Source organism: Rissa tridactyla, chromosome 1 (genome assembly GCF_028500815.1).
Source record: "Rissa tridactyla isolate bRisTri1 chromosome 1, bRisTri1.patW.cur.20221130, whole genome shotgun sequence".
Taxonomy (NCBI): Eukaryota; Metazoa; Chordata; class Aves; order Charadriiformes; family Laridae; genus Rissa; species Rissa tridactyla.
In genome coordinates, this window is record NC_071466.1 from 24,374,179 (window position 1) to 24,387,910 (window position 13,732).

The 13,732-nt window shown below is 41.6% G+C and overlaps 1 protein-coding gene across 1 annotated transcript in view; it reads right to left on the reverse strand.

Annotated features, from left to right (window-relative positions):
- ATP8A2 (ATPase phospholipid transporting 8A2) overlaps positions 1 to 13,732 on the reverse strand; it is a 309,064-nt gene that overhangs the window by 88,538 nt on the left and 206,794 nt on the right. Inside the window, exon 33 of the mRNA XM_054188764.1 lies at positions 12,974 to 13,081. Coding sequence (XP_054044739.1) covers positions 12,974 to 13,081 — 108 coding nt within the window. The remainder of the gene's footprint in view (positions 1 to 12,973; positions 13,082 to 13,732) is intronic.

Sequence of the window (13,732 nt, forward strand, 5' to 3'; positions counted from 1 at the left end):
TACGTCTTTTCAGTAAGTCTTGGATTGTTCTTTCTCCCGGCTGCAGAGCTGTCTGCCTGCAATTTCTCAAAGGAGCGCCAGGATTTCATGTCCATTGGCCCCTGCATTCCTGCCAAAGCCCTGCAGAAATGAGAGCTGCTGCAGCTGCCAGGGTTTATTTACACACATTCCTGCCTCAAATTGAATTAATGAGCATAATTTAACTCAGGCAATGTCCTCCACAGCTCTTGTTTCTCTTTGCCCCTCTCGACATTTCTTTCTCTCACACAACCCCTCTTGTAGTCTGTCTTAAAGCAGTATCTAAAGTGATACTGGTGTAAAAAGCAATTGCAAATGCATTCTATCTCCCATTTGAGCTGATAAACCCGTACATATCTCCTTACAGTCTGCTTTATGGAAAGCCCAGGATCCCCTTAATGACTATCCAGAAGGTTAACCTGAACTTATTTGCTCTGTTCAATCCAAGTTTGTCAGTTTAGTAACGAGCTTCCACAGTTTAATCGCTCACAAAAGACCCAACCTTGGAAAAAGCTCTGATGCAAGAGATGAGAGCAGCTGATGCTATGACATATCTACAGTTGTTAATGTTCACGCACTATATTTAGCAAATCTTTTCTATGCAGGTCTCCAGCTCGTTTCTGTCCTCAGAAATCTGAAATTCCGCATCCGCAGCATAAGGGGTTCCAACATTAACAAGCCCTGCGGTGCTGTACAGACACGTCACATACAGGAAGCTCCTCTGATGCCACTAACCAGACTGATGCAGCGCTCCCCACGTGTTACGTCAAAGATAGAGCACAAAATATTTCTCCAAATATTCACACCCATGTGACTAACGACGCCCATTCTCCCCTCTATTATCACCCTGTACGGTGTGTGTGCCTCACACACTGTGTATATTATGTGAGGCTTGAAAGCCTTAGAACAAGAGACATGTATTTCTGCTAGAAGAGTGTGGGAGAAAAGGAACTAAACCTTTTATGATAAATATATTTGCCACATCAGCACTTCACCAGCATCATGGACAAGAACATTTCAGCAACTCTTTAAACCCCTAGAGCCACAGGAAAAAGCAGATTGCTTGGAACACAGCAGTTTGGCTTTCTGGGAAGAGTATTCTCTTGTGAAGTTCCCACAACACCATATCTATCCAGTTAGGCTGACTCACAGAGAGGATTTTCCTTCCCCTAAACAAGACTAACAAGATCCTTCAGAATATTTCAACGAGAAATTGATGTATTTCAGGACTTGTGGTTGAAACCACAACAAATTCTATGGACCTGAGTTTGCAACCCCTACAAATAGAAACTATTCAAGTAGTTCCAGTAAAAACAGTAGGATTGACTGTGAGAGACACAGCTACTCACCACAGTCACAGGACCGGCAGGCACTCTGGGATGGGAGGAGTTCAAAGGATCATCCCAGGATGAGCCTCTCCTGAAAAACTTACTCCTGCTGAAGAACATAAGACTGATTTTGAGGCACATGTCAATTCTCTTCTGCATGTACAACACCAGAAAAACTGCTTGACACCCCACTGCAGAAAGTAGCTTGAAGTGTGAAGGCAGCAAACAACTGGGGGAAAGTGTGTGCGTGTATTTGAATGCCCAAAATTGAAATTTTGAGCTCTCAGACAGAAGCCTGCTCTAGTTGCAACTGATACAGGCTGTTTGCAAATTTTGGTAACATTTGGACTAAACAGAAGTAGCATGTCCTGAATCCTCTGACTAATAGAGAAACATGAGATTTTACCCCCAATTACAAGGCTGATCATGTATTGTGCTTCTGCATATAGACTATTTAGATGAGGAAAACCAGGGACTTGGGGTTCCATTGCAAAACTAAGGGTCCATGAAAAAAGAGATTGTTTTGGGAAAAAATGGGAGAGGGGGTCTGGAAAGAAGGTGAAGATGCAGGAAAAGATCCTGGAAGTGGAGAAGATCCCAGAGAACAGGGACAGGAGCAGAGATGAATGCCAGGAAATGGCCAGGGACCACGATCACTAACACTTGTGGGTGGTCAACACTGCCAACAGCGGCGCAGCAGGAACCAACCAAACTCTCTCTCCAGCCTTCTCAGGCCAGCAATGACCTCCCTGCAGGGAAGTCGAGACCTAGGGAACATAAGACCATGGTAGGAATGAGCAAGTGAGAACAATCAAGTAGGGTAAGAGTTCTGGTTCTGAAATAAACCCCAGTATCCAGATCCACTACAGGTTATCATTTACTTTTTCTTGCCCATGACAGCCAGCACTAGCCTAAATTTGAGTACTTGCAGACCACTTTCACTGGAAGCTGATGCAGACTACGTATGGCTTTAAAACAACTTTGCTTGCTTACGCAGAAAAAACATGATGACACACTTCTTTTCATGACTACTAACATCAAAAGACCAGAACACACCTATTCTTCACAATCCCAGCTCTAAATCCAGCCAATAGTTTCATTTAAAAGCCCCCACCCAGTCCCCTTTCCTGGCTATTTCCAACTTTTCATTATAATTCCGTGCCACTTAGTAATATTTTTCTCCCTTGGAAAACATTTTGGATTTTGTGGATGCCTTTCATACATCTTTTGGTCTGTGTGGAGATGTCAGTGGTTCAGGAGTTCAATTGCTCTTCACGTATATTCTGAACGAACAGTAGTAGCAAGATCCATGAGTTCAATGAGATTTTGGCTAACCCCAAATGACACCAGCACTTCTTAAAAGCACCTAAGGAAAACTATTGGACAGAGCCTCATTTTTTGTTGTTCCCTCCCCACCAGATATCTATCTTGCTGCTCCATATGCTCACTTCTCCCTCCTCCATTTTGTAAAATGTCTTTCTATATTTATGTGTAATTTTATGAAAGTGCAATGAAAGTCAACTGCGTAACACTATCAAAGAAATCCACCGTCATTTCCTCTGACTTCTACATCATAAGAGTGGAGAAACTTCATTTGAATTTGGAAAGGCCTTCCCTGAATGCAGCTTCTGTTGAATCAAAGCTTCAAGTGGTTACATTTCATGCTTCTCTGAAATAGAAATAGCCTAAAAATATCCCTTTTGGTACATCTCTCAAATTCTCTCAGAACCCCGTAACAAGAATATTTCTTCCATGCATGAAAATGAAATGCCAAATATTAGCTGTTCTACTGTATGTACGTACGCTATTGGATACAACACTGCAAGCAACAGCTTACATAGATACAGGAACCAGAGGACTAATAAAAGAAATAACACAATAAAACCCTGTAGATGTTTACTAAAACAGATGCTTACTCCAAAATACTGCACAAGTGAAGTCCTTGCAAAGGTGATGGTCATTTTTTGTGGAGTCTAAAATTACACTCTGCAAACCACATTATCTTCTCTTCTAGTCATTCACACATTTTTGCACACCTGTGCAATGGCAAGAAGTGAATTGAGTATGGTATGGAAACTTTGAAAGCCAATGTTTCTTCATGTGACCCTTTATATTCCTCGCCCTCTCTCCAACTAAGAATTCCATTCCCTCAGTATCCCCTTTGCTCAGTACTGGGTGCAGCTCATGGACTGTTACAGGTGGAACTGAGGGCTGGAAGGTGTTCATCCTCTTCCTTCCCAGAAACCTTCTGAAAATGAGAAATGCTCTGAACACATGATTTAAATCTAAATGAATACATCACTTCAGAGAATGAGATGAAGGAAATAGGTTTGCATATAATATTGTTCTAGGTCATTTCTTTGGCATCTCCAAGTTACTGAACAGGGTAAGAAGTGGTAGAAAGTACCTTAGAGAAATGAGAAATGCTGTTTGGCACCATGAATTTGGGCTGATTTATTGAAAACAAAAAAGCCATTTCAGGTCAATTGCAACATTTATTCTACAGTTCAGCCACTGTACTGAATCTTCCTTCTCCTCCCCCAGCATTCTCCAAGAAGCACTCCATGCTGTAGAGAAAGGACATTTATACTTCCTTGTCTCTTTTTTCGTGTGTGCGTGACAACATGGCTGTCCAAGCTCTCTTCTGCATTGGCCTGCTGACTCTACAGTAGACATCAGATTGCCTTCAGTCATATACCAGAAAAGGAGGATGTGTCCCCCATGTGCAAGATGGAGCCCTGCAAGATGCTTGGCAAGTGACTGCAGTTCTTAATGGTGGAAAAAACTCATTTCCCAACATCGAGCTACTGAGAGGTGCCACTCTTGGGTTTTATGCTACAGAGACCAATGGTGGCACATCTAATCACAAGTGGCTCCTTCACACTTTAGGCATTATGTTATGGTTAACACCTGTATTTATTCTGCTTATTTATTACCTGCTCTAGGTGACCCTGCTCTGGCAGGGGGGTTGGACTAGATGATCTCCAGAGGTCCCCTCCAACCCTACCATTCTGTGATTCTCTGTCCTTGTTTCCTATCAATCCTATCGAACCACGTACTACTCTCAAGAAAATACAGCTCTCTGGAAGTTTAAGTGTGTATCTGCTTAGCCCCACTGTTGTAACACACTCTTTTCCACAGTCTCCTTCCTATGCCTTCTGACAAGGTTACTGGAATAGAAACACCAGTGCTCAAGTGACACATATACCCAAATGAGAAATCACACTCTACAAGCCAAATAGGTGCGGTTGGACTTCCCACACAGACACTCAAAGGCTCTCCGAAAGTTTACAGCATTCAGATTAGAATTGCTTTTTGTTGTCCATGTCCACTGACAGAGAAGCAGCACAGGATACCATCGTTGCCACCAGCTGCTGAATTAACAGGAACGCCGCAGGGGATGGATTGCACCGGCTGACCCACGGCAGCAGGCAGGGTACTTGAGAGGGCTGCGCTCCTTCCAGCCTCATGACTCCTGAAGCCTGTGTACTCACGTTTGCCTTAGAACAATATAAGAGAGATCATTTCCACTCCTCAGGGCTTTTTGGATCAAGTTTTGACATAATACAATTGGGTAAAAATGATCTCATGAAACGTATACTTTTGGGAGGAAAGGGAATAAAGGTATGTTTCAAATTGATCTGGAAATATTTTCCCATATGAAATAGTTATGCTTTTCTCTTACAAAAATGCAATCCATCCAGCATAAGAAGGAAACAGTGGAATGGTGCACAAATTCATCTAAACAAACAAAAAATCCCCCACAAGCAAAACCCCTTTATAATACGTAAATTCAAATAAAAACATAACACGACCCTCCTGTCCCCAGGGAATGAAGGGAAGAACAACATCCCAATCAAACACCAAATATCTGCTATCTGGGCTTTCCTGCATCCATCAGAAAACAAAGCAACTTGAGTGTGACCAAAGCAAGCTATAAAACCACTAATTCCAACTCACAGACAGTCACCTCCTGCCCTCTGGAATAGAACCCATCTGCTGCTCCTCTTATTTTCTAAAGGAGCCACAGCTTCATTGCTATGAGCTTAAATGCTCTTTAAAAAAAACATCTTACATACACAATTACCCTACCACCTTCCTTTCTTTGTGTCCTACAGATGATAGGAACAACATATTGATCTCTCTACTTTCATGTCCTCCCTCCTCTGCCCATCCTCATCATGCCAGACCATTTAAGCAATAAAGTCCACATAGGAATAGGATATTGCTCAATGCCTTCATGCTGCCTGGAAATGTGGCTGGTTCCCATGTATGACAACCAGAGAGGAGAGTGCAGATAGCGAACGCGTGCAGAGGCAGACTCAGATCTCTTGGCTATGAAGCCTCTTTGCATTGCCCTCCAGGCCACCCCATCCACCCCCCTGTTGCACACTCACCCTACAAAGCTGATCTGCAAAAGATGCCACAGAGGCTGAGCACTTTGCAAGAGGCACGAAAACTGTTCGGCTACGCTCCAGTTACGCAGAGATGCTACAAACCCTTGTTATGCATGACAAACCCATACTGCAAAGCTGTTTGGTTTTCCTCCCTAAGTTTCTAACACAGAACACAGCCTGTATCAGAAATGCTCTGATCCAGTATGGCAAGCCATACGTTCTTGGTTTGTCCTTGCTCGTCAACGTGGCTCAAAACACAGGCTTTTTTTGTAGACATGAGTATTAGCACACACTGCCTCTGGTACAATACAGTAGCTGCTTTTCTAAATTTAAAGCCAGATGTTTCTAATTAAGAAAATACTGAATAGGATATCTTCCAAACATCTTTCCATGAGCATGCAACGAGGCTTCCCTACTTTTAAATATATGAAAAAGCGATTTGGGGAAATTCTGAAGGACATTGAGCAACCCTGGACTTCAAATTGAAAAAAAGATTCGATTTTTGAAGCACAGTCCATTACCATGGAGTGGGGTAAGTCTATCCTGAGTGAAGGAGTTTGTTCTTGGACATGACTATACCACACTCCAAACCCAATAAATCTGGATAATCTGCCAATTATGCAGAAGTGTTCTGCGTGCACATTGCATTTCTATTTAAGCTACTGAGCAGCATTTAAACTTGTTAAGGCTATCTGATCTCCAAACAAACATTGTTCAGAGAGCATGGCCAGTGTCCAGGTTACGCTGCAACACTGGAGGAAAACTAGCTGACACCCTATGTACCATCTGTACAACCTGCAGGTAACCATTTATCTCCACTCACCTTTCCTATTGCTCCCCCATCCGACAGACTCGCCTGTTACCCACAGTTCTTCTGCAGGGCAGGAATAAAGACCAAAGCAAAGGTGGGCACATGAAGACTTCAGAGATGTCTGGAGGCCAGCTGACTGCCTCGCTCTACAATGCCAGTTTCCAAACCAGAACATGTTTTTATGCTCATGGTTTAACTCTTTTTTCACATGGCTCTATGTAGGAAATGCCAGTACAGTGCTGGCCACAGCTGCATATACAGTCCTGCTTTAAAGCCTTTACGAAATACTTCCAAAAGGAAATAAGTTCGGGACATCTGTAAGAAATACTTAGGACAGAGTCATTGCAAAGTTGCCACATAGATAAACTGGCATGTTTTTGGGGGTTAGCCTCCAGAAAATAAGCATGTTTAATCTATGAGTTTCACATTGAGAAGTTAGTAAAATATTTATATTAATTTATATCAAAATTTTTTTTTCATCTTTTTTGTGTATAATATAGAACACCACAACGCTGGGGATCAAGAAGTGACACATTCATTTCTGAAAGCCATGTGTGGCTCATAAAATCAACAAACCCACTCCCCTTCAACAGATGCTTAAAAAGATATGCATGCTTCATTAGCTTAATTCGTCTGCTCAGAGCCTAGTCCAAAACTGCAGAAAAAGTTCCAAAACCACATCAAATGCCATGGAGACCGCTGTGTATAATAATAAAAACAAACACGATCAGCAGGCATTAAGGACCTCAATCTGCAGGCAAAGTCTGATTTCTGCCTAACAGCTGGATGAGGCATTTCCACCGACCAAAACATTGACACCACAACTTAGTGTGCAACCAATTGCAGACAAACAAACCACAATCAGAACAGCCAATTTTCTAACTAGCACCAAACTGCAGAAATATGAGAAGCCAGAAAGAACAACAACTGGGACCTCTGGAAAAAGATTCAAATGTAGAGAGAAAAGCAAAAATATTCCGGAAAACACGAAAGCGTACATCAAGCTGTCAGTATTTCATTGTGGATTTGCAAGAGCAGTAATGTGAAACCTCTTTATTATGTTACAATAATGATTATTACCTTGCCTCCAGGATTTTTTGGTTATTGTTTTGTGTTGTTTCCAAGCCTTTCAAAGCATGCAGGTTTCTCACACACTTCAGTAATAACTGGATCAGCAAGATTTAAGAGAAACTTCAGACCAAAGGCCAGCTACTAAACTGACCATGCAACCAGAGTCCATCAGATCCTCTAGATCATCTCCCGCCCTCAAAAGCCAAGGACCTAGTAAAATAGCTAAGGTGAACCTGTCTTGCTAATGGCATACACAGAGAACAATAGAAAGCTTTGCTAGAAGAAGGACAGACGTTTTCTTGACAAACCATTAATGTGAGTAAGTCTGGCTACTGTCACATTACATGGATCAACCTGGGATCTTCTAAAAACCACCCTTAATCCAGGAGAAGCTGATGCACAGCTTCCTTAAAGTCTTTAAGTAAGCAGACAAATAACCTAGCAAGAGTTTGACAGTTTATCTGGGGAAAAAAAAATTAAAAAAAAATCTTCTGTCAAGGATGTGCACAGCACTAGGAAACAAAAAGCCAGCCTGCCATTAAAGCTGTGAAAGCATGAGGGCGGCTCACCCTCATGCAACTGTTTCCACTGTGCAAAAGCAGAGCTGGTAGTACAGCAATTATTTGGATTGTGATTCTGATGAACCTTCTCTCAACTGTAGTTGTACAAAAGTAACTGGGAAGTGCAGCATCTCCGACTTCAACACCTTCAGCCATCAGGAAGCTGGAGGCCTCAGATGAGAAAGAGCTTCCTAATGCCATCCTGAGATCAACTTAATGGGTTCCAAACTCAAAATGATTCTTAAACCCCAGTTCTGAGATATGACCACATACAGCACAAAGCAAAAGTGTAAAAATCTAGAAATTACTAACCTGTATTTTGGATTAACCACAATATATGATCTCTCAAAACCAGATTAACCACCCAGTTCTTTTACGGTTTCTCCTCCAAGCTGAAAAAATGAGACTGATACCAATCTTCCTAAAGGCATTTCCTTAATGGTAACAACAACTAATGAGGCAGAGACAAAACACAAAACTTACATTAAGGGAAACAGATTTTAAAAATGAATAAATCACAGCTCAACAGTACTCCTTTCTTCATCCACATCTAATGACAGATGCTTCAGAGGGGTGATGGGAACACCCCTTCCCTGTCACCCCCATTCTTCCTCTCTGTCACTCCCACTCTCCTACTAAAGATAGTGTTTTAACTTGTGGTGGGGAAAGAAAATATCCATTGCTCTTCATCTTGGACGGTATCTGGATTAAGACTCAAAGCGTGATCACTGTCACACACATATATAACATCATCTTGTATACATACACATGCTCTCAGGTACAGGTATCTAGGAATGTGCGTGGGTGGGAATACCTGCACACAGGCTTTGATCCTATACAGCGTCATTTTATTCCCATAAATGTGAAGTAGGCTACATTCCTATGAAGAAATCTGTACAAGAAAAGCAGCATTTCACTCACACCACCTGTATGGCATATGCAAGAAATGGCACAAGTGTTATTGCTCCCTGTTCCCTGTGGGGAATCCAATCCCCATCCCCCAGGCAAACAGAACACCCAAGACTGCATGAGGGCAGGGCTATGGCTAAGGTGCTGGTCAACAAAATACTACTGGGTTATGAGCCGCAAGCCCCAAAAATTCAGGAAAAGGATAATTAAAAAGGCACTCACATCCTTAGAGCAGCGTACTTCTGTACCACCTCTTAATTAATGAGTATCAAAGTGGGTAGCTCTTTTTAAAAACATAGGCATCTACTTGTTTCCAACAGTCTGTGGTGGTAAGGCATAACTACTACTAGAAGGTGGGAAAGGATTCACACGTTGTACAAAATGCTGTCATCTGGAAGCACTAGTTCAAAAAGCAGTCAGCTCCCATACCAGTATCCTGACAAGACAGGAAAATAGGCACTGACTTTTCTCAATGTCACTATTCTCTGCAAATACAAAAAGAACTTCTCTTAAAAACATACAAATATTCAGGAAAGCAAAGAAAGCTATCAGAAGGCTTCCTTGGTCTTACAATGTTGCTTCTGATACTACTAATGGAAAATATTATTTGTGTTACTGAAAAGGTTCCCTCAAGCCAGGCAGAGAGTTTACCTCCAAAGTACCACATGTCACACTATTGGAAAACTTCTATTAAGGACTATTGAGATTTTTATCACAGCTTTGTCTTATTATGTTACATGTATTCTATTATGAATACCATACTGGAAACAGAAGAAATATGTTGACTCTGACAGCAGAGAATAACTAAGTTGCTTCCCTTTGCCCTCAAGGAGGAAAAAAGGGGTATTATTTTCCCTGTGAGAATGCTCAAGATATAATGGGCAAGAGAAAGAAATACTTAGTGGAAATGGTTTAATAAATCCCAGAAACAAAGCATCTTTTCACATACTTAAAAGTCTGCAAGGCTCCATGCTGACGTTTCATGAATGGATGGAATAAACTCTTTTGCACCTTCTATGCCTTCTACTGACGGCACAAAGTGTCCTGGCTGGCACAGGTGCTAGATGAGTATTACAGTCAAAACCAGCTCCCTTCAAGTGTTACTGGATTTGCATAGTATGAAGATCTAAAATATTCTGGACTTCAGATTATTTGAAGACAAACACACTAGCAAGATTTAAAACCAAAACAAAGTAAGCTTTTCACTGTCTCATTTTGGTTTTAAGATACCTTGATTACTTGTAAATGCAGAAAAGGACATAGCAGGAGTAAAGGAATAGCTTAAATCCGGGAAGTAGCAAGGCAATTCATTTTACTGACTAGAGCCCAGCACCATCCCAGCTTATTTCACCATAAGCCGGTTTTATGACAGTAAGTGATTACTCAAGAGACTTTGTGTAAATTAATCCAAGTGATGGGCAACTTCCCTTTACCTTGGTAGCTTTCTTTGATTTTACGAAAGGATAAAGGAAACAAAAAAATACACTCTCTTCCACTGCTGCTCCTTCTCTCAAAAATAAACAAAAATTGCGATAGAACGGTATTGTTACACACACACACACACTGTAAGCCATACAACAGACTATTTCTGAATGCTTGTATTCAAAAAGTGTCTTTCTAGAATGATGAACAATCCTTAATGTCTTTGATTAATGATTACTGGCCCAGGGACACAGCTCCACAAGTACGGACTAGAGACTTAAAGTAAATGTGTTCTCCATAAAAAAAAGTACATTAGATTATTTTCATGTCAGCAAGATATTAGTATCACTTCTCAAGTCATGATGTCAGAAAACCAGAGCATAAAACCAAAGTTTAAATAGAAACACTTTACAAAAACATAGTCAAGCAAAACCAAGACTTATTAACATGAAGCTTTTGTTTGGAGACCTGTGGTTTATGTCAGCGCAAATGAATTTTGTTGCAGTTACAATTAAAAAAAATGGGAGCTACTTTTAGAATCAAAAATGCAACACCAAGCTAAAGCCGATAGTCTGACCCTTTTGGATGAAGAACAGCCTACCTTATACCATTAACATGTCAGCCTTAGAAAGCACAAACCGTGAGTCTGCCGTAGAGGACAAGTAGTTCATAGCTCTGCATGATACTCAAGTCAAATTTCTGCTTGATGTATGAAAACATGAATTAGAGCTACTGATGCTAGATATACAAGATCACCATGAAATACTATCAGAGGAGTGGGGCTTTGTCTGTCAGTCACTTCCTTGCTGATCCCAGCCTGTCAGCTGTCACTCTCCTGTAAAAAAGCTGTCCATGAAAATCTACCATAGCCTCCACTATCCCCAGTGTTTTAGCACAACATAATAAAATAAGTATTAGGCCAGAACAGTAGCAAAATCATGCCTGACTGCTCTTCTGTACAAACATGACAGTAACCTCAAAAAATCTCTAACTGGCTTGCCAACACTTGGCTGTTTTTATTACCATTTTGTAGTACGAAATGATAGTACTGTAGTACTGTGTCCAGTTCTGGGCTCCCCGGTTCAAGAGGGACAGGGAACTGCTGGAGAGGGTGCAGCAAAGGGCTACCAAGATGATTAGGGGACTGGAACACCTCTCTGATGAAGAAAGGCTGAGGGATTTGGGTCTCTCCAGTCTGGAAAAAAGACGGCTGAGGGGGGACCTTATCAACACTTATAAATACTTAAAGGGTGGGTGTCAGGAGGATGGGGCCAGGCTCTTTTCAGTGGTGCCCGGGGACAGGACAAGAGGTAACGGGCACAAACTTGAGCATAGGAAGTTCCACCTAAACATGAGGAGGAACTTCTTTACCCTGAGGGTGGCAGAGCACTGGCACAGGCTGCCCAGAGAGGTGGTGGAGTCTCCGTCTCTGGAGACATTCAAAACCCGCCTGGACGCGCTCCTGTGCAGCCTGCTCTGGGTGACCCTGCTCTGGCAGGGGAGTTGGACTAGATGATCTCCAGAGGTCCCTTCCAACCCTACGATTCTATGATACAAGAGGATGACATGAGTTAAACACGCTAAGATTCTTTGTCAAAATTATTAGTTTGCTTTTCTTCTTTCTATATCATAAACAGCATCTTTGCATTAAAGAAAATTCTAAACTTATTACAATATGCCTTTTTCTGCTCATCTTGACAGCAGTTCCACTTCTACAGAATAACTTTTTACCATGCATTTATTAAGTCTTTCATTGTTCATGTTAACCCCCTATTTTAAATATGCACAAGGCTCTTGAGTGATTTTGACAGGCTCATGACTCAGTCTTCTCACCACAGGTTGAAATAATGACACCAAAGTGAAAATTTCACCACCTGGAACTCAGCTGACACTGAAGGAACAAATTCAAAATTCCTCTAGTATTATAAAGGGACCAGTAACATATCAGCTTCCCATCTGCTTCTGACCATGTCATCTTAGTCTCAAGTAAATTCTGGTTTGTTTTAAACGAATGCAGGAAAAAAGGAAAAATACAAAAGCAAAGTATATGGAAGAGAAAGAACCCTCGATTAAAAAAAAACAAACAACAAAACCCCAAACCAAATAAACTAAATGTCTACCTGGCATTTTGTCAAATACACAAAGTCTTACTAGGAAAGCACTAAAGAAAGAGCCAGTCTCACTGCTATCCAAGTGAATGGAGAATTGTCATACAGTACCCACAGTGCATATAATCACGTATGAGGTCACTTTTGGGGAGAAAAAGAGCTCTTCTAATGAGGAGATTAAGCTAAATGAATGCAGGGATTAAAAAAAAGAAAAGGTTAAAACGAAGTACAAGTGCTCTTACTAGAGCACAATTCCTTTCCAAGCATTGTGTGAGCATTCAGGAAGCAGCAAGTGGCAGCGGGACGCTGTGTTGAGCATCTTACCCTGCAGCCAAGCATTCATACTGACCTGCCCCAGCATGTCCGGTGCAATTGGAAAGGTGGGCCAGATGGCTGAGTAGACACCAAAGAACACCAGCCAGAGCAGCATGCTTCCCCAGACGGCCAGGTGACTGAACTGTCAAGGAGCAAGGAAAGAAGGAGAGTCAACACAGGGCACTTCCTTCATCCAAACCTATAGATATTTCTCTGTTCAGGTCTCTGTCGGTCTCACTCAGGCCTGTCTACTGCGCTTGGTTTCAGGCCAGTAGCATGGGTTCTTTAAACAACATAAACCAGCTCTCCTCCTCTTTAATCTTTGCCTCACAACAGGGCAGGCAGATAGACTTCTCAGCCAATCTGTCTTACTTGGAGCTCAAAAAACTCATCAGATTTTCCTTGTAACTCTGATTTCTCTCATCTAGCTCCTGCTTCCCGTCACGCATGTGCCAGGTTCAACACATATATCAAGGTAGAAGTTTTCAAAGGCTCAGGTTAAAGTTCACATGGACAAATCCCTTATGGCAAAGTGTATGCATACAAGCCACAGGCACCACTCACGTACCTTTCACAGAGGAAGATTCAGTGCTGTGTAATACACTACAACAATCGACATCCATTGATCAGCTTTGGTTTTTTTTTGTTTTAAAAGTGTCCTAAGTGATTTATAGATATGCAATGCAGTTTACATCTTTACAAGTTCTTCAGTCTGCAGACTCACTATGAGTAAATAAAAGTACTATTAAAGTGACTAAGGACATGTCCAGCACAGACTTTGTTTCAGTTGCAT